The sequence below is a fragment of the Protopterus annectens genome, chromosome 3.part0 (assembly GCF_019279795.1).
Source record: "Protopterus annectens isolate FY-2018-M chromosome 3.part0, PAN1.0, whole genome shotgun sequence".
NCBI classification, from domain to species: domain Eukaryota; kingdom Metazoa; phylum Chordata; order Ceratodontiformes; family Protopteridae; genus Protopterus; species Protopterus annectens.
This window is the reverse complement of record NC_056731.1, coordinates 1,346,839,556-1,346,861,382: the sequence shown is the minus strand read 5'-3', so window position 1 is coordinate 1,346,861,382 and position 21,827 is coordinate 1,346,839,556. Positions and strand designations below refer to the sequence as shown.

The 21,827-nt window shown below is 36.4% G+C and overlaps 1 protein-coding gene across 1 annotated transcript in view; it reads right to left on the bottom strand.

Moving 5' to 3' along the window:
• LOC122797070 (E3 ubiquitin-protein ligase RNF166-like) overlaps positions 1-21,827 on the bottom strand; it is a 308,293-nt gene that overhangs the window by 48,122 nt on the left and 238,344 nt on the right. The window contains exon 4 of the mRNA XM_044065845.1: positions 1,600-1,705. Within this exon, the coding sequence (XP_043921780.1) occupies positions 1,600-1,705 (106 nt within the window). The remainder of the gene's footprint in view (positions 1-1,599; positions 1,706-21,827) is intronic.

Sequence of the window (21,827 nt, the reverse complement as noted above, 5' to 3'; positions counted from 1 at the left end):
TAATCCCTTTACACTAAACTTACTGCTGACATTTTGGATTTATGAGCCCTGCACACCTGGTGTAATCCCTTTACACTAAACTTACTGCTGACATTTTGGAGTTATGAGCCCTGCACACCTGGTGTAATCCCTTTACACTAAACTTGCACCAAGAGTAGGGATTGTCATAGAGAATCCCATTTCATAACCCTCTACTCCCATAGCTCTGTTGCCTCTATTATTTTTAAGTAGGTATTTTTGGTTAAGTCCAAAATTCATTAGTCTCAACCCAGTAAAATGTAAACATACATTTGTGTATAAGTAGGAAGTGTATATTCACATGGAATTCAAGATTACCTCCACTGTTAGTGAAGAGTCTAGCAGAGTTTGTCAGGAAATCCTAAAGTACATTAAGTCAGCCAACCTTCTATGAATAGTAGATGCCCCAGCACTAGCCTACCAAGAAACAGAGCCCACACTGAGAGTGTTCCCAGCAATGGACATATGAGGGAACACCCCATACCATACCAAGAGCTAGTAGTAACTGGAACAGCCCTCACTTTTGCCTTTCCTTCCCACCAGTTAAGAAAATCTTTTACCACAGTCCCATCTCACACCAGCAAACTGGAGTCAGCAGATGGCCTTCCTTTATCCTACCAGTGCTCTATATTTTCAACTGCCCTTATGGATATCTTGCCTGTCAGATAGCTTCCTGTCATCAGCTACTCCCACTCCAGTTGTTATAAGAGTCTGCCTAAAAACTCACCTTCCCTTCAGCAACTGGAGTTCACTATTATTCTGCTTCCCTTGACTGGGATCCCCTATCAGAAATGTTTTTCCTGCTTGTGACTAAAGCTCCAGTCTGGAAACATACCCAGCCTAACCTTGGTAGTGACTGATGTCTGCTGATGGCCACACTTCTACCTATCAGTGATCAGCACTTTGTAACTGTCTCCTCTCACCTGTCAGTGATTGCTTCCCACAGATTCTCTGCAGTGCACATACAGTGATAAAACCCTTGGATCGTGAGCCCTGTGAGTAAGTGAGTGGAGCAGTTCCTTACTTCGCTAGTCACAGAATAGGGATTAATGTAGTGACACATAGTCAGTCACCTGTTCCAACAGTTGCCTGAATACTCTCTATTTCCATCACCACAACTCAGTGGTGCATCTGGCACTGCCCAAGACCTCTGTACAACATGGAGCTTTCACTAAAGGTACACTGCACTAAGCATTGTATTTGCTGCATCACAAATATGTGTTTGTCTCATTCATGAATGCACCTCAGTGGCATAGTGTTTGATGGCCAGCTTGACACACTTTGATGACCATTCTCCACACTCTGCTACAATGACCCCACATCCCCACCTCATGGACACCTCCTCACCACATTTCACCAAGCTTGTGCACTGGGTAGAGCTGGGCTACACCATCACCAAAAACTTGTTCATGAAACATGAGAAACATTTCTTAGTGCTCAACCTGAGATGGAATGCAAGCAGAGGTCATGGTTTGTCTGGAAAGACAATGCGTATCTATTAGTTATGTAAGATATAACTCAGTTCTTCATAGCTGATTAAAAGTAGATATAAAATTATTATAGAAAATAATGGATACTTACCACACTTCTCTGGTCTTTTCTGTGGGCAGAATTGCAGTGATTCTTCAATTCATCTTCTACCAGTCCAGCCTGCTGGCAATATGGACATGTATAACTGGGCAGTATCCTGTGAAGACCAAAACTAAAAATTTAATGACATATAATGAACAAACATTATGCAAATCAAATCAGCACAATATTTCCTGACAGTGTGGGTTAGATTACAGATTCCATGACTATCATGGAATATCTGTTACTTTACTAAATTGACATTTCATGGTGTCTACAGGTCTTTTTCATCTCACACCACCACTGCTGTCCCTAACGTTTTGGCAGCTCCCTTCCCATTATCTGCTATTTGACTCCCCTCACATATTGCCATTTACATGGAACAAGGCTAAGCTGAGGTAGACAAGAGTGTCATACTACCACCAATAGAAACTTTTTTTTAGTTATCTGTATAGCTTTTTTCTTTTTATGGCATTACATGCAATGCACCAGTGTCAGTATGCTCAATCTTGCTAACATGTGTGCTCCCAACTTATAACATATATTGTTGCTTATTTGCTGTCACACTGATGGCCTGTTATAGGTTCATAGGCTCATAGGTAAATACTAGGCTAGCTGCCCTTGCAGGCCATTTAAAGCCTAGTCAGTTGCCCTTTTTGTGTTCAAAATAACCTATCTCATTTGGTTACAGATTGGATTTACCCATCCCATGGTTGATAATTATATATTACCCCTAAAGAGAATAACTGGGATCATACTACAGTTAATTTGAGTGAACCTATGCATGGGTTAAAGCATTTAGGAGCTGCATTTGTCCATTAGTACAGGGGGTGGTTTTGGAGTAAATGTAATGTTTCCCATGCATAGATCTAAGCTGTACTTGAAAATGGAGAGGGATGAACTTTGTTTTATGTGGATGGAGAGTCTGTTCCATAGCAATGGTATCCCCTGGGAAATATACCTGTCCCTCCAAACCATTCTGTTGATATTGTGGAAGAGTTTTAGATCCCTAGACTAAATACGTATGATGCCATTTGACTTGCTGATATGGAGCAAATCCATCAGTAATGGATCAGAGGATGTCTTGTATGCCAGATACTGATCACCTCTTAGCAGTCTGTAAGATACAGAGTATTGTGACAGGGCTTTGAGTCAGTCCACATAGGTTATGTTGTTTAGGCCCTGTATCCTTTTAGTAAGGCATCTCTTTGTTGCTTCCAGTTGTTGCATATGTCTGTTTCTTGGTCTCCATCACACCATGAATATGATATAGGCAGTCTCCATACCCTCCTTTCCATGTGTTCCTAAAGTATCTTTCATCTTTGATGACTGTACCAATACGTCCTGCTATAAAATAAAGTCCAGCTCTAGCTCTGCACTATTATACTTTAAAGCAAGTTTTGTAGCTTACAGTATATTTTCCAGATTTTCTATAGTGGTTTATAGAAATATATACAAATGCAAAACCTATGATGATAATGCACATCAACATATGTAGCTTATATTATTTTACAATAAAGTGGTATTGCCAATAAAAACGCAATTTAAAATTTAAAAAAAGCACAGATTTTACTGCATTTAACATTGTACCAGAGATAACCATAACTGGCATCTTTTCACATGGCTGAATATCTGCAACCCTTGTCATACAGCTATGACTCCCACCCTTCAGGAGTCAGGACACACCCATCTACTTAATAGTTGGCTAAGCATGTTTTTTTTAATTTTCTGGCACACTACATTTTGTACTGGTATTCTGAAAATGCATCATTGCAGCAAAACAGCAGTGCATTATTTTTAAAGCTTTAGTGATTGCTTTCTAGAATTGTATGCCAATAATTTGTATGAAACTGCATTATGCTTTAGTGTGTTATTAGGATATTTTGTATAGCTTCCTGTGAATGATGCCATGCATTTGTGCTTAAAACAGGTGAGTTTCGCAACAATAGCATGTTCCTTTAGAATGTCAGCTTTTATCTATCATTTCATATCCTTGTATTTCAGAAAAAGAAAACTGAAATTTATTTCTTTATACTTCCTTTTTTTAATAATCACAGTTTTATTATTTTTCAAATGACAAGAAATAGAAGCCATACTTAAATATGCCATAGCATATATAAACCAAACAATGCCTACACCAGCTATGAGGCAGATAAAAAAACTTTTCTTGAACAAAACAAAAAACATATTATGAACTTTCACGCACTGTATCTCAGGACTTCATCCAAATCTAAAGGTAAATCATCCCTCTCATCAAAATGTAAAAATCCTAATGTTGTCAAATGCTTACTTCAGCAAAATTTCATAAAGCAATATCCATCTGAACGTGGCAACAATCTGTTTCTAAAAACTTTTTAGAAGTAATATTACTATCCTATAATGCAATACTATCAAATCAAATATTAAAATGTTTACATATTTAAAACTTATATTAAAATCTGTGTTAGAAACTTATCTTCAACAATTTGTCTAGCCAGAATGAAAATAAAGCTAAAGCTGGTTAAACATGTCATTCTCACAAAACACGTTATGAAAATATATACATCAATTTATATACATGATATTTTACTGTATATTTTTATAAAACCTGTAGTTTAACATATATTCATATCTGCTGAATACTCAGCTGTAACAAATTAAACTATATTTTATCAGCTAGTAATGCTAACATGCTCATAACCGAGACATGTTCATTTAGTCCTGGTTTTCTTGTGGCATTTAATTTCACTTGCCAAATCAATTCCTTCTTTTTCAGTTTTGCTTGTCAGTTGTCTCCCCTGTTGTCTCTATGTATCCTGCCAGTCACCCCTAGCTTATATAAATGTAACATGACAAATTATTTCCCTTTCCTTATCACCAGTGTGAACTCTTGCCCTGTTTTAATCTTCTTCTGTCCTTTGTATACTATCATTTAAAAAAGTAACAAGACAAATTGACCCTGTTTGCCTGATTTTAATTAAGCTATTTATCTCCTGATACTTTGACATAGTCCTCAGTTTGCCTAACTGTGGAAAAGGGAAGATCACAGATTTTTAATTAGTGGCTGGTTCAACCCTCTAGCCACCTAAGAAATTTGAGTAATGAATTTTACAGTCTGATTGTCTTCCCTGTTTAACAAGCACCATAGAAATAACCAACAACTTATAGTCGAATAAATCATCTTTTATTACAAAACACTCTAGCTTGTCGTATGGTGGAAGCACCATAGAAACACTGTGCTTTATATGCCACATAATGTTTTCATTTTTTTCTTTGTCTGGCACACAAAAGAGCCAGCCATAACCTCTATTACAGATTCCATGAACATATTCAACAGGACTGTAGCTTAAACCTAAGTTGTCAGAGTCCTGATGTTGGATTATCCTGATTCCTGACCCTCTTCATGTCTCCATGGGATTGAACCCTCCTCCTAGTTTATCTCTGTAACCCCATTGGCCCTCCTGTGTAATAGCTGCATCACTAGGGCTCTGCGGCAGCTACAGATTCAGGATCTACTATTTGTTTGGATTTAGGGTCAGATTCAATAAAGCCTACACTAAGTGTACACTAAGTGTACACAATATGCATTCAAGAACATTTTTATCACATTTTTGTGCTTTCTAGTCACTCAGAAAGATTACACTAAGTGTACATGTAGTCTCCACTTTGTGGTAACCTTTATGAATCTCTGCCAATATTTAAACTTGCAGAATATCACTAGGAAAACTAAAATTAGGAGGAAGAGGGTGTGAGTTATGTCTGTGTTGTCTGTTCACTCAGAACAGTGTACACTTAGTATAGGCATTATTGAATCCCAGGGTTAGACTTTATGGTTCAGATGGATTGTGATTATGCAATGTTAGCATTGGCCTTATTTCTAGATGCTAGAGATAGTATTTGCATGACCAGAATATTTGTCTTCCTACCTCCTTCATGAGGAGGTTGTTTATGAGCAAAAATTGGAATTAAGCTTAAAGTGAAGGCTGGTGCTGTACAACTGAACTTTCTCCTTAAACCAGGTCACTGGCTAATAGAACAATACTGGTAATTCAGAAGGGTAGCATAAAAGAATGATAATCTCCACAGCTTGGGAAAGGGGGAATTCAGTCTCTAGACTCTGCCAGCAAGTTAAGTACCTGTTATCTGTGACAGCCGCAGTTGGTAACTTCCAATAAGTGCCAGTGCTCGCTAGGTTGTGGTCCATAGAATAGTGCCAAGTAAATAGATGAGCATTTTTATGTCATCTGTAACAGATGATCCTTCCAGGTCCAGCAGTCCAAGGGAGCTGCAAACTGATTGCAGTGTTTTTCTACTGGGATTACCTTGTGTCCATCCAGTTTCACAGCTGACTGTCTAGAGGATGAAATAAAACTAATATACACAATTTTTATTAACAGACCTTTGGTGGTGCTCAGAGTTTTAGTGGCTACTCCCTCTTTTCTTGTATTATTATAAAGTCAGGGCAAAATATCTAGATATTATGATAACTTGAGTACTCCACACTCTGATTGTGTTAACCTCTTTGGCATCTTCAACTAGAAAAAGATGAAGCCGTAAGTTCAGCAGTGCTCATACCACATACAAGGTAGTTATATGCTGTTATGGGCTAAGACATGACAGATTATATTATGTTTTGTCAAATTAAGGCATCAAAAGCATAATTTTTTTTCATGTGGTTATTCAGCCCACTAGTGTTCCAGAAAAGTAGCTTAATGGGCATACAAATGGCTAATAGACCTGTCTAGAAACTCATATTAAAATTAGAGGCAATTATTCCAGAAGCTGGCCTCTAAGGACATCTGTCAACTTATTACCCTACTGATAACTAGGAAATGGGATAAAAATGGACTAAAAAATGCTAAAATGTAGCGGCCTAACATGTGACTGTACTTCACACCAAAATCCATCACCTAACTTCCACCCACTCAAAATAATATCCATATATATATATATATATATAGAGAGAGAGAGAGAGAGAGAGAGAGAGAGAGAGAGAGAGAGAGAGAGAGAGAGAGAGAGAGAGAGATACAGAGAGAGAGAAAGAGTAGATAAACCCTTCATGAAACAGAGGTTCAAGTCTTGATCAGAGTCATACCTGCAACATAGAGAAGAAAATGAGAAAAATAGGGGTGGAAGATGCCCCAAATGAATGAGCATGAGCATGTGAACTCGGACAACCTTCCAGCTCCAGCTGTAGTGCTGTACTTGAGACTAAGTGCTTGAAATGCAGAAATAAGGCATGCCATGAATGATCGATTATAGTTTATGCCTCTCACAGCTGGACAGCACTACTGTCTGACCCAGTCTGGTCCAGTGTAAAACTGTCTTTGCAATTGGCTATCTGGTATCATCCCTAGCACTGAAGATCACCTTTACCTTCTGCAGCCTGCAGTCTGAAGACAATAAAGAATGACAGAAATAACCAAAAGGGGAAAATAAAAGCAGGAACAGGGTCTAGAAATTGTCAGCATGTATAATTTTGTGAATGTTGAAATAGTAGATCCGTGACTTCATCAAATATTGCCCAACGGGCACCATCCCCATTAAAACAATTTTCATGTAGCCTATACTTAGTTAACGTATAAGGACGTTAGTAGGTTTGAATGCAGCATTTGATGGACTTCTCCTCCAATGGATTTCATGTATTTGCAGTAGTAACCCCTAGCAGAGTGCTAAGGAGAAAGGTAAAAGAAAGTTTCCAAAAATGATGGGCCACAGAGGATATACTATGCTGCCTAATAATAAAGTGCAACATTCACTTTTCCATTCTGTTTTTCATTGAATGCACCTAATTTCCTTATAGAATATATTTGACTATGCTAGCACGTGAATAATTCACTAAGCCTAGCAAGGGAAATGTTAAGCTAAACTCTGACTTACTGCGTTAAAAAGGTGCACCCGTAAAGCTTGAAGCACAAGGCTGCCTTCCTTAAGTCTATCAACAAACAATATGTGAAAACAACTATTCCTTTATACGTCTTTGGTAACTTTAAATAAATTGGTTTTGAAACTCCTATAATTGTACTTTGAATCAGTAAATGTACTAGCTCATTCATCTACCATGGTACCCAATATCTTCACACCATGCTTTAAATTATGTCAAATAGGAAACTTTGTGATCTGTTTCATCAAATAACTACATTATCTCAAGTTGTGTGAACTGTATGTGAGCTCACATGTGAAGGAAATAACACTTCAGTTCCAGTGTTTACTTAGCTTGAGGAGTAACAAATGTTTGCCACCCTTCTCCAGCCTTCACTTACATGCAAATATGAGTGTAACCCTTGTTGTAGCAGTTAGTACTTAGCAACAAAAAGATATGCACATAATAGATGTATAAGCATATCAAATTGAAAGTGTTAACTTCAGGTTCATTGGCATGACAGAAATGCAATAAACAAAATCACAATACTCCAAAGTGCCAACACATGACAGTAAGTGTAATAAATAACAGAAAATATTAGAACTTATTGTAACCCTATCTAAACCATTTTTGCAGGGGCTTCTCTCCTGCCCTGCACTCCCAAGATGTGGGGCTGCCCTGACATCATCCTACAACTTACATATACTAACTCCAACGTTCCTATGCCTCAGGGTAAGGGAGATTTCCCAAGATATTTTAGTCACAAATGCTGCAGAGTATAAAATAATGGATGCAATTTCCATACCAGTATTTTCTGCGCTACAGTACTGTGTATTGCAGTTCTGCCTCAATCTCTTTAGCTTCTTGTTACAGAGTACCGAAATAAGAAAAAGGAGGACAGTGAGTCCTGTGTCCACTGGGGGAAGGATACAAGGGATGAATAAGTGCAAAAATAAAAAAGGAAAATAGAAAACTGTAGATGGATTCAAAGATGGCTGCTGTTCTGTGAACACTGCTGAACTGCAGCTCTCCATTTAACCTGAGAAATTCAAAACCCTGAGTTGATAACACAAGGTTTTTAACATCAAATCTTCGAGAAATAATTTTATCTTCACTTAATTATCCTATATTAAGGAGAAAAACCGGATAAAAAGGAATATATTTCACTGGATTGCAATAGATTAGCTGGCTCTGCAGAGAGAAGTAAACAAAGGGACTGTGTGCTTTCTATACTGTAAGGATTTGTGTACTAACAGGATGTCTAAAGAAGTTAAAAGTACGGAGACAACTACGACTAAAACCAAACTTTCGGAATTACAATCACCTGAAAAAGATGCGATTTCCAAAAGGCAAAGAATTACCCAAATGCAGGAACAACAGAAAACAAGCAGTGAAGCTAAACCTGATCAGCCTTTAAATATGGAAGACATCAAAAGAGCTTTGCTGCCTATTCAAGAAGCACTGAAAGAACTGACTAATCAAATACAGTCATTTGAAAGTACATGTACTCAGTTGCTGGAAAGAATGGATAAGACGGAAGTTAGAATTTCGGAAAATGAGGACAAAATAACTTTACTGGGAAAAAAACAAATCTACATGATCTGGATATACAGGCTATGCAAAACAAGCTTACAGACTTAGAAGCAAGATCCAGAAGAAACAATGTTATCATCAGAGGGATTCCAGAATCTATCCAGTATAATGAGCTAATTCCATCCATACTACAGATATTTGCAGTGCTATTAAATAACTCTGAGGGGATGAAACAGATTGTTATTGAAAGAGCACACAGAGCTTTAAGAGAGGTACAAGCATCTCACTTTCCGAGACCTGTATATGCTAAAATTCTCAACTATCAAGATGTAAGTAAAATACTTATTACTGCAAAACAAGCTGTTGGTTATATTATGTGGGAAAATAATAAAATATCTTTGTCACAAGATTTGCCTATGCAGGTCAGACAGGCAGGACGGGCTTTGTCTCCATACTGCAAATTCCTCATTAATAAACAAATTAAGTTTCAAATGAAATACCCTAATGTGCTTATTTTTACAATGGATGGAATCAAATATTCTGTTTCTACAAAAAATGAGGCTAAAACTGTGTTTCTTAAAGTTTTCAAGCCTTTACCTACATCAGAGACTTGAACTGAACCTTTGTTGAGACTGGCAGGCTGCTGAGATGGGATCCATTATCTACTGTGTCTCCGGGTCTGTGTAATCCTTTGTTTTCATGTGAAAAGCTGCAGGCCCCTTTCAAAGTAATAAAACTGTTTGTTTTCCTTATCTGGATTACCTGCACCCATTTTCTGACATTTTATGGCTTAAACGAACTGTCTTTGATGAGGAGGAAGACAGGAAATGCCTAAAATGCTGTTGAGGGGTCGAATTCGATGTGACACTTCCGGGTGTCCGTCTGTTAAAGCGGTCCCCCACCGTGAATATTTCATAGTGTTTCCTGCCTTGGGAATCCAAAGGGAACTGTTTAAACACTACTTTTGCTTATTTAAAAGTGAAAAATGTGATGTTTGGTAAATTAAACACATAGGCACACTTGTTATGCTTTCCTAATAACTGTTACTTAAAATCTTGTAATTATAGTAGTTACAGAGGGTGCAGGGATATTATTATGTTAGTACAATGTAGTTGTCATTATAGTTAGTAATGTACTGTGTATAGAGGGTACTATATTTTACTTTAGTTAGTTAGTAGTCTGTTTTATTATTAAATTAGATTAAAGTGAACTTATAAGTAAGGATATTACTAAGCAGTTTTTTTATTTATTTAAAGGTATATATATATATATATATATTTTTTTTTTCTCTCTCATGCGGACTATGTATGATAGCTAATCTTAGTATAGGAAAAGGAAAAAATTCCCTTTTTTGTAATAGATTTTATATGTACTGTCTTATTATATGTACAGTTTGAATTGGTTAAATAATAGGTAACCATAGAGTTGTAGTTCATGGCAGTGTTCATTAGGGAATGCTTAGTTTAGGCTTTGTCATAAGTAAGGTAGAGTTTATAGGTCTTAACTATGGAACACATTTTAAACTATATAATGTAGTGTTTTATATTTGTTTTTTTTCTGTATACCTTAGGTACTACATATTATATAAGACCTATATTTATCCTGGTCCGGGTTAGAGTGGGTAAGCACTGGGGTAGGACAGGATATAAGAATTGCTTCCACTATATGTATGACTTTGAAATTATTGTATCTATTTACTTATGTTTTCCCTCCAAACCTTTTACTGTATAGCCAACCTTTGAAATGTGGGAATTAGATTCATGGAATGTTAAAGGGCTCCAGAACTTGAAGAAGAGGAAACTATTGTTTCATGTATTGTTGCAGGCTAGGGCGTGGTTTATTTTACTGCAAGAAACTCATTTAATGAATGATCAATGGGCGGATATTAAAAAAAAGAAATGGATCAGAGAGGTAATAACATCGGAAGGTAAGTCAAATAGTGCGGGGGTAGCTATAATTATTAAAGATCAATATAAAGAGAAGGTTTTGGACTCTAATTCAGATAAAGATGGGAGTTGGTGTTATGTCACCCTCTTGTCTACCCTATTTGATAAACCCATAGTACTTTTTAATATTTATGCGCCATGTAATAACCAACAAATATTTATAACATCATTATATTCTATTTTAACGCAATTCGATAGACACTATGTAATTATGGGAGGTGACTGGAATGTTTACCAAAATCCGAAGTTGGATAGATCTTGTCCACAAAGAGCATTTAATAAGCATGCTGTATTAGCACTGAATGATTTAAAAGAAGATTTTCAATTATATGACCCATTTCACTATTTAAATAATAATAATAGTACTAATAATTTTACATTTTATTCCCCATGTCACAAAATGTGGTCCAGAATAGATTTTTTTTCTGATTTCAAGATCATTGATTAACTTAGACCCTACTGTTGTTACACATGCCAGATACCTATCAGATCACTCAAAAATTTCACTGAGTTTCACTAAAGAAGTAAAAGATATCTTACGACAAAGAGGGTATAATTGGTCTCTGAATCTAAACTTGCTAAATAAGGATGACATATTACAAGAAATGTCAAACTACCTTAAAGATTTACTGGGTGGTTTAAATAAACATCAGAATGCCCCAGATATTGAATGGGCTGCAGTTAAAGCACAAATAAGAGGGGTCCTTTTGCAAAAAGCCTCTTATTATAAAAATATTAAATAAAGACATTCAAAACTTGGAATCCAAAATTAAACTACTCGATTAAGAGCTAATGTTAAACTTTAATGAGCAAACAGAGAAAGAGTTGCTTAAATGTCAAAGGGATCTCTTTTTAATTCAAAACTCTAGAGTAACATTTCAAGATTATAAGATTCTAGTTAAGTATGCTAATCATGCTCAAATGCCATCGAGAGTGCTGACTAGGATCATTAACCAATCAAAAACAAATGGGCAAATTTCAGAAATACAACTTAATAATAAGATATATCGTAAAACTGCAGATATTATTGATATCTTTGAGAAAATATATACTAATATTTATGAGGGGCAGAAGGATATATTCTCTAATACAGTTTATGAACAATTCTTACACCTGATTAAGTTTCCAAAAATAGGAGAGGATTTTCAAAATGATTTGGTTAAACCGATATCAGAAGAAGAAATAATATATATAATTGAGCATATGAAACCAAATAAATCACCAGGTCCTGATGGGTTGACAGTGGAGTTTTACAAGAAGTTTGCAGAGTCTATCAGTAAGATACTTTCAGGTGTGTTTAACTATATAATTAGGAATAAAATTCATGATCCTCATCTTAATGCTTCTAAAACTATTCTTATACATAAAATTAACTCAGATCCCCAGAATCCAGATAATTATAGACCGATATCATTAATTAACGTAGACATGAAAATTTTAACCTCAATTATAGCATTTAGGTTGAAGAAAATCATGATTCATATAATATCTAAAGAACAGGCTGGATTTATGACAGGTAGACAAACAAGTGATAATACACTTTCATTATATATCATGATAGCGCATGCAAAGCAACATAATCTAATATATATGCTCTTATAATGAAGGCACAGAAGGCCTTTGATAGGGTAGACACAAATTTTCTGTTTTATCTCTTACCTTATTTTAATATATCCCCGGAATTTGTTCAAATCTTACAAATTTTATATAGTAATCCTTATACTACACTGTATATTAACAGAAGTTTTTCCAAAAGAATACAGATTAGGTCGGGAACGAGACAGGGTTGTCCTTTGTCCCCTTTACTATTTAATATTTATCTTGAACCCTTGTTTTTATATATTAAGCAGAAGGTTTATCATAATGTCCCAATAATGTATGGAACTAAACTATTAATGGCAGCTTTTGCTGATGATCTGAATATTTATTGTGCATCTCCAATATCAGACACTGAGAAGATATTGAAAGCAGTTAATGATTTTTCAGAGGTTTCTAACTATAAAATTAATTTGGGGAAAACCAATATATTCCCTTTAAAGATATCTAAACCTTTCTCATTATTACCTTTAGTGGGGCAGGTAACATTCAAAGATAATATTAAATACCTTGGTGTTGTGTTTTCCACAGATAATAAAGATTTCTATAATAATAACATTAAAATAGTTTGGGAACAAATAGTTTCTGATTTTGTGAGATGGAAAAATTTGCACTTGCCAGTATTAGCAAAAATTTCTATTATAAAAAAGAATGTATTGCCACGGTTACTGTATATTTTTAGGTCAGCCCATTTATCTCTTTCAAGAACATTTTTTAAACAAATTCATAAAGATTTGGCTAAATTTATTTGGGAGCCAAAGAAAACTAGGGTATCTTATGACAAATTAATGACCCCAAAAAGTAAAGGAGGTCTGGAGTTGCCTAATTTTGAAACGTATTATCTGATTGTGAATTCTAATAGGATTTTAAGAATGGCCAATCATGAGATAACTAGTACTAAGTGGACACCAACTTGGCTAACCCTGAACTATCAATATATTTTAAAGTTGAACATTAATCCTAAAGCAATGCCCTTTCTAAGTAAAGATATTCTGAAGGTATATGGGATTGTGGAACACATTAAAACTGAAATATTATCTTTACAGAGTCTATTTCAATCATTGGATTTACTTCAGCATATGATGGTCTTTCAGCCCTTTCACAGGAACCCAAATGTAAAGCTGAACAACCAATTAATTGATCTAAAGAAGTTTCCATTAATTGTGAATTTAACTATGATCGATATATATAAACATCTGAATCGATCGCCCAACCATATAAGACAAGAATTCAATTTGCCTAAAAATTACCTGATTATTCTTAGACAAATTAGAGAATTTACTATAAGTTACCTACAAAACTTTAAACTGGATGAAGAGGCTATAAATAAATGCTCTGAGGTGTGGCAAGCTCTCCAACAGGATATTAAATGTATAACAGCTACGAATAAATTAATTAAAGAACTTAAATTTCAAGGTAAAGTTTTGTTATCAAATTATTGGGAAGAGAAAATATTATTGACAGATAAAAGTAATATGTTAAAGGCAATTGAATTGACTATTAAATCAAATTCTCTTCAAAAACTGTTATATACACAGCTGATGATTTGGAATAATGCATATTATACATGCCTTGCCCTGCATAAATTTAATTCTAAAAACTCTGCAACATGTCCATACTGCAAAACTCAACCGGCTGATCTTCTTCATATGCTCTGGAGCTGTAAGCGTGTATACAAACTGTGGAATTCCTTTAAAATTCAACTTCAGAAAGTGGGCTACCAAAGTACAACACTGTCTTGGAAATTTATGATTTTGCATATTCCCCTGAAGGAACTTACCAGATCACAGAGTATAGTTCATGTTAATATTTTCTTACTAATGAAGCTTTATATAGCTTCAAATTGGCTAGACCCAACTAAAACATCATGGCAAAATTTCAGAGTGTTGGCGACAAAACATGTACTACTTTTAAACTCACATAGTAAGGGTATTAATAATCCGAAAATTTGGGAACAGATATTTAATATTATATTAGCATAAAACGTTGAATTGAAGATAATAATAATCATTGCTATATTTGGAGAGAAATGTCTAATCAAACTGTTCAATATTGGAAACTTACTAATTATTCCTGTGTTTTCTTATATTTCTAATGTCTTATATGGAAGCATTCTTGTAAATATTGTATATTGTTTGGTGTGATTGTTACAGTGTTAGTTAGTAGTTTGTATTTTATCATTTTGTATGAAAAGTATATAATAATAAAGATTTATTATGGAAAAAAAAAGAAAACTGTAGATGAATTACAGCTAATTCAACTTTTTTCAAAAAATGGCAAGTATTTGGAAATTTGTAGAAAGCTCAAGTCATATTAAGTAGAAGAAGAGTGGAGAATGATAGGACTTAAATTTCACAGAAATATTAGATATAGGGCATGTACAAGTTAAAAGAAAGATTAGGTGAGTTTTAATGATTTTTTTTCAAGGCTGGGAAGATGATGATGTTTGAGGTAGGAGGTGGGGTTCATAATTTTGAACCTGCTATGAGCCTAAGAACCTGTTTAAAGGAATAATCTGTGGAGGTGAGAGGGATATTAGGGATGAGAAGAAAGAAGATGCTGATGGTTGAGACCTTAAGAGTTTCAGGATATGTTTCTGGAATGAGCTGCCTTGCAGGATTTGGGTAGTAATTGAAGTGGAGGAGCTGGACTTGTGATTAGGTGCCACAATGTATTGGCAAGTTTTTATTACTGGCAAGTTTGCAGGTTATTGATGTTTCTGGGGAGCTGGTAATCATCAGCAGAGAGTCGTACAGAATGAAAATCACAGAGGTGTAGACAGGAAGGTTTTTGGAATCTTTAGATACCCTGGTGATGCAGAAGTTGAAGAGTTTTCATTTGGTGCTGAAAGTTCCAAAATAGTAGTGTTGATGTGATATTTAAAGGTGAAAGAAGGATCAGTCCAGAGACATCAAGGTATTTAAAAATAGTGATGTGTTCATCAGCAGCGCTTCAAGAGAAAAAGGCTGGTGGAGTAGATTTTATAAAGCCTAGCTTATTTTGTGTTTCTTGGAGCATGAATTTTACTTGTTAATGTTAACGGTTAAGCTTAAGTTGGTAATCTAAATGATAACACTGGCCATATTTTCAGTTGGAATATTCTGATAATATCCACTCAGAAGATGAGGTCACTTGCATAGAGAAGATAAGTTTTCTTGGTGGGGACAGAATGCTTAAGATGTAATTGATAAGATGAAGAGTAACACTGAACCAAAAATTGAACTTGGGAAACTGGGCTGGAAGGTGAGGGGAAAAGAAAAAAAATAGATCTGTATTCTTAATAGCTGTTCAATACATCATTACTGTGAGCTGTGTGAGCTTTATGATAAGAAGAGAATGGTAGTTTAGTAGTAGTTTGGGATGAACACAGTCACCAACAAAACAGAAAGAAATAAAAAGTATCCTAATAATTTACCATCTTTCAAGTTATTAAGGCTACTATAATGAAAATGAAGAAAAGAGAACTGTCATTGTATTTTTATTTAAAATTGTTTTATTTATGGCAATTAATATGCTAAAAATACACATGTTTTGATAAGTCGAATGAGCATGAGAGAGGAAGTGAGTGAGCTGGAGGAATAGTAGGAATGGGGGAAGAGTGGGTTTGATGGGGAAGAGAGATAGGCCTAAGGTTTTCTATTTTAGGATGATTTGATTTTTTTTTTGGTTTAGGAAAATGTTGCATGAATGAATGGTGAACATGAAAATGTTGCAGATGATGGTAGAAACCCAAGGTGAAGCCGCTTGTTAGAGCCAGGGATTCAAGATAGCAGATGTGTGTATGTGTATAGTTGTGAAGTGTGGTTGCAGGTGGGGTGGGTGTGGTGTGGTGTTTGAGTTTAGTCTAGTAAGAGGAGTGTGGGTGGGGTGGAGTGTGGTATACTGCTAGAATAAAGTAGTTAGATAACTATTGTTAGTTATAGTAGTTATTAAAAGTTTCATATTTTTATAAGCTAATTAAGTTTATTTTTTGTTTCAGATTTAATAATTATTTTCAGTTTAGTTAGTCTAATTTAGTCTGTTTTTCATTATTTTCATTAACTTATTATTAATTTTTGTTATTCATATTTACCAAGATTTTTCAGATTTATCATTTTTTGTATGTTATATTTTTAAGTTTAATACATTTCATTTTGCTTTATGATTTAGGTGATTTTTCATTTGATTTGTTCATCATTTATTTCTGTTTTTTTTTTCATGGGGTTATATTCATACAGTATTCATCTCTTCTTTCTGCCTTCTTCACCACTGTCACTGCCTTTACAGTACTACTGGCCACACCACTGTCTTGTACACACCCTCTTTACTACTGCTTTGGCATTCTTCTGTCTTCTTTTCAGCTACTACTTTATGCCTTTTGGCTTCAGCCATATCTTCCACCTGATACTTTCTGCCAGTTGGCTTTGATTCCCTCGAACCACCTCTCACAGATCTTCTTCTCCCTCTTCAGCCTCACCTTTCCTTCTTCCTCTCTCAGATACTTCTTCTTCTTAGTTCCAGCTGTTTTTGCCTTCCCTTCTGGTCCCTTGCTGCTTGTTTTCTCCCAGCCTTGCCTTTTTTTACCACTTCCCATTGTTATTAATGTTTGCCAGTTTTTGCTCAGAGTCTGTAATGCCACGTCATCTGTATAAAGTCAATTTGCTCCATCTGTAGTCTCACAGTTTCCGTCATCTGTACTCCTCCCCTCATGTAGTCCCCTCACTCCTCAGCACTATGCCCACACCAGTCCTCACTATCAGGATACAATAGTTCAGAGTATGGGAACACTGCATCATGGCTCTTCAATTCAACAACTTCAATGGGTCCAACATGCTGAATATTTGGAGTCAATTTTACTCCACTGGACTTTCTAAATTGTTTCTTTCAATTTCTTTGTCGTCTTGCTTCTTGGGTTTCTAATTCCCATTTGGACTCTTTCCTCATCTTTAGTTTCTTCTCAACTATCTATCTTCTCCTCCATCTCTCTCTCTCTTCTCTAACAGTGATCTCTCTTATACTGCTGCCCGATCTGAATCGGTGCTCCTGTACTCTGACATGCCATTGAACTGCACTGCTCCCATCTTGTATTAGCAATGTTTACTACCAGATGATATCTCTGTCTTCTCAACAGTTGTATTCTGTCTCTTTCTCCAAGTACACCTCTTTATCACTAACACTTCTGGATACATCACTTATGCCTTTTTTTCTCCTTATGGTACCCACACTCTTATATTATATCTGCTGCCTTTCTCCCCAGCATCTTATATATATCCGCTGTTTATTTTCAGCAATTGAATGAAAATTTACTCGAATGGCTAAACATTGAAACCTAGGCATTGAAACTACACTTGCCAAACATTCACTTCAGCAAATGAGTGAGATGGGGAAAGTGACTAGTTGTCCAACACTTCCCCATCTCACACAATGAAGTATTTTAAACCCGCCCAGGTGGTGGGCTTCACCCCCACACCCCCATACCCTCTCCTAACTATATATATATATATATATATATATATATATATATATATATATATATATATATATATATATATCTACACATACATATACATATCAACTCCAAAACTGCACTACGGTGTGGAAAAGAGCAGTCAGAGAAGTGTTGGACAACTAGTTACTTTTCCCTTCTGACTCGTTCACTAGAATGAACATTCAGTAAGTGAACTTTCGATGCATATAGTTTGATGTTTAGCCATTTGAGTGAATTTTCATTTGATGGCTAAACATAGAACCTATCTGCCGTGACCTCATCTGAGACTGCTGCATTCTCTGACTTAATTTTCCTTAGTGCTATTTTTATTTCTTCTAGGGTGGGCTCATCTTCTTCTCTCATCATAGTCTGTGTCTGTGTCTGGGGCAGTTCAGCTTCTATGGGGTTTTCTTCATTCTGAAGTTGCTGGAGGTACTCCTTCCAGCTGTCTTTGCTGTCCTGTGGACTGGCATCCCTTATGCAGGATGTCTGAGTATCTTCTTTATCTTTCTGTCTTTGCCTTGCAACCTGATATAGTTTATTTGTGCCCCATTAAAAACACGAAAATATGAAAAAGCGCACCAAAGTAACCGCACTTTATTAGATCTCCAAAGAAAGCCACAAATAATCCAACCAGGTACCCCATACTGAGTCACTTTCTAGAAGCTGGTAGAGGGTAGAGTGTCTCCAATGCCCTGTTCTTTGCTGTTGTAACTTCTTTCATAGCTTCTTTGTTAGCCAACTAATATTCCTTCCTAGCCTGGTCCATCTTTTCCATCTCCCACTTTTTTCCTGCAACCCTTCATCTTTTGATGACTTCCTGGACTTCTTCATTCCACCACCAGCATTCCTTGAACCTTATTTCCATATCTGGCTCGACCACATATCTGTTCTGTAGCCCATACACATGCTGTTTTGAGGCTTTACCATTCTTCTTGAACTCCACCTATTTCCTCCTCTTCTTGGGGAGTTAGAGCCCTCAGTAATTCATTGAATTGTTAAACTTTCTCTCCAGTCAACTTCCAGGTCTTCCGCCTGGTCTCTGTTGACCTTAGAGCTTTCTTTGATCACTGCTTGAAGCTGATTTTGGCAACCAGTGGTTTATGCTATGAGCCGACTGTTTCACTGAGGATGACTTTGCAATCATTGATTCTATCCCAGTGCCCATTCCTTACTAGGATTTAGTTTATCTGACTAGCATGTTGGCTACTCTTGCATGTGCTCTTATGACTTTCTCAGTGCCTCTCCTTCTTTATTCCTGTTGCTCTACCCATGTGGACCTAGGCAGTCATTGTATCCTGTTCCCAATATATGCATTCACATGACCCATTATTAACTCCAACTCATGTCATCTTGTTTTATCTAGTAGGTCCTGCAACTGCTGTCTGAAAGCACTCTTTTCCTCACTATCACAACCCTGTTGTGGGCCAAAGGCTGAGATTATTAATTCTGCCCTATCACTACATTGAGTCTGTCACTAAATCTGATGACATCCTTCACTGCCTTCTGAAGCCTCTCCCTCACCAGAGTTCTCATACCATTTCTAGTTTGTCCTCCTTTTGTGTAGTAGACTGTGGACCTGAAGCCAAGTGGCTTTGCTGCATTGCCTTTCCATCTTGTCTCTTGAATACATAGGATGTCTAACCTCCTCTGTACTATCATGTCATCCACTTCCAAGTTGTGTCTTGTCAGTGAACCTACATTAAGTGTAGCAATTCTCAGTTCATGTTTGGCAGGTTGATTAGTTATACATCCAGCTTTTGCTCAACAGAGCTATCCCAGCTAACCCAGGCTGGGCAACTGTAGCTTAATGACACAGAGCTGGGCTTTATGGCAGGCACACATTGGCCAATAGGGGCCACGTACACCCCTCCCACCATTAGCATGGGTCGCAGGTGTAGGTTTGAGTAGGCCAGGTCCTGAACCCCCTGGCAAATACATATGCCCATTTGGCGACATTAGTCAACATGACCAAATCACCTAGCGCCATATTTTACACTGTTCAGTGGCAGTCTGTGATCCATGTTCTCCTATCCTGAGGATACGGCGCACCACATGCCCAGATGCCCAGAGTGGTTGTTCTGTACAACTCTTCCCCCTATAGGGCACCATGTAGAGTCTGTGCTGCTGCCTATAACTCCATTCATGGAAGAGTAAAGTACAACACTAAAATTCCTGTGGTCCATTGGAAACTGGATAAATTATCATAAAAATTATTTGATATTTATAGAGTTTATAATAATGTATGATGTCCGTTCTATGCGGTCTAGATTCCATCAAACCACATTTTTAATCAAGTGGGTTATTAGTCAATACAGCCATTATTTTTTCTTTTCTTTTTCTTTTTTTCTTAATGGTAATGTCTCTTTAAAACCTAGGTTAAAGTGTAGGAAACCAAGATGGTGAATACTGTCATATTCAGTGAGTGCGTTAATTCATAATTATATCATGTGATTCCAGCTCTGAAGGGGATTGGTTTTTAATACCGATATATTGCTTGCATATTTTAATGTGATATATGGTCTAATGAAGTGGAATTATTTCTAAGAAAGTGCTTACCTATTTTTATTTTAATAAAGTTCTCTGCCATTTGACAACGTTTCTTTTTTATATTTATATTGCGTTTATGTGTTAGTGTATTGTTTTACTGTGCTACTATTGTTTAATGGTTCAAATGGACAGTGCCATAATACCTACACAAATGTGAAACAGTGATGCTCTTTATAAATAGCTACAATAAAACATTTGGATGGTATCTGTTTTCTTTTCAACAGTTTTCTATACTAGTCAGAGACTATGGGGTGATTAAGTATCAGTTTTCTGTACTTTCTAGCTGTACTTAACTGTTTTCTGCCTAAACAGAGATTTTCTGGCAGTTATTGTGATTTAAAAGCTTGTTTTTTTTTCATATATTGTACTTATTTGACTGCCTGCACTTTTAAAAAGTTGTTTTTTGTTTAAAAATTTTATTTAAGTGTTGTAGGCTACACACTAAACTGTGATAGCCTTTTCTGATTGTTTGTAGTAATTTAAAGCTGTTTTAAGTGTATTTCTTACTGTTTTTGCCTTATCTTTTCAAAAAAACAAAAACAAAAAAATTCCTTGTTTCCTGCCTTTCATAAGTTCATAGGTTTATACTAGGCTATCTGCCCCAAGGCATTTATAAGCCTAGCCCAGAGTTTTTGTGGCTTACGCCACCCTTTATGTTAAAAAATACTGTGCCCGTTAGTTTGTTGTGCCTCTGTCCAGCAGTGACACAGAGATGATTCCCGGGGTAAACCTACGATCTCCCATCCACCGGTCAAGATTTCTCTTGAACAGAGCCAGCGAGGTGCTCTGCCTCACATGGACCGGGATTTTATTCCACAACATAGGGAGTCTCTGGGTGACAAATCTATCCCTCCAGCATGTCCTATTTATATCCGTGCTAAGGTTTAAGTTGCTTGCTCTAGTGGATCTGGTAGATTTGGATTTTTGAGGTGGAGCATGTCCATTAATTCGGGGTTGGACATGGCCTTGTATGTCAGGCACAGGTCACCTCTGAGCAGACGGTATGCGACTGAATAGAGCTGGAGTTTCTTCAGTCTGGCAGCATATGACAGATTTTGGAGTCCCTTTATCCTTTTGGTGAGGAACTTTTGGGGTCTCTCCAATTGCTGCAGGTGTCGGGTGAGATACATCCCAAATGGGGCATTGTACTCGATCATTGGTCTGATAAGTGAAGAGTACAGGGGAACAATGACCTCACTTGATCTGGATGTGAATCCCTTCATGATCAGGTGGGCAATGTAGAAGGTTTTTCTAACCACTTTAGCAATGTGAGTGTCAAAAGAAAGGCCACTGTCAACCTGGGTCC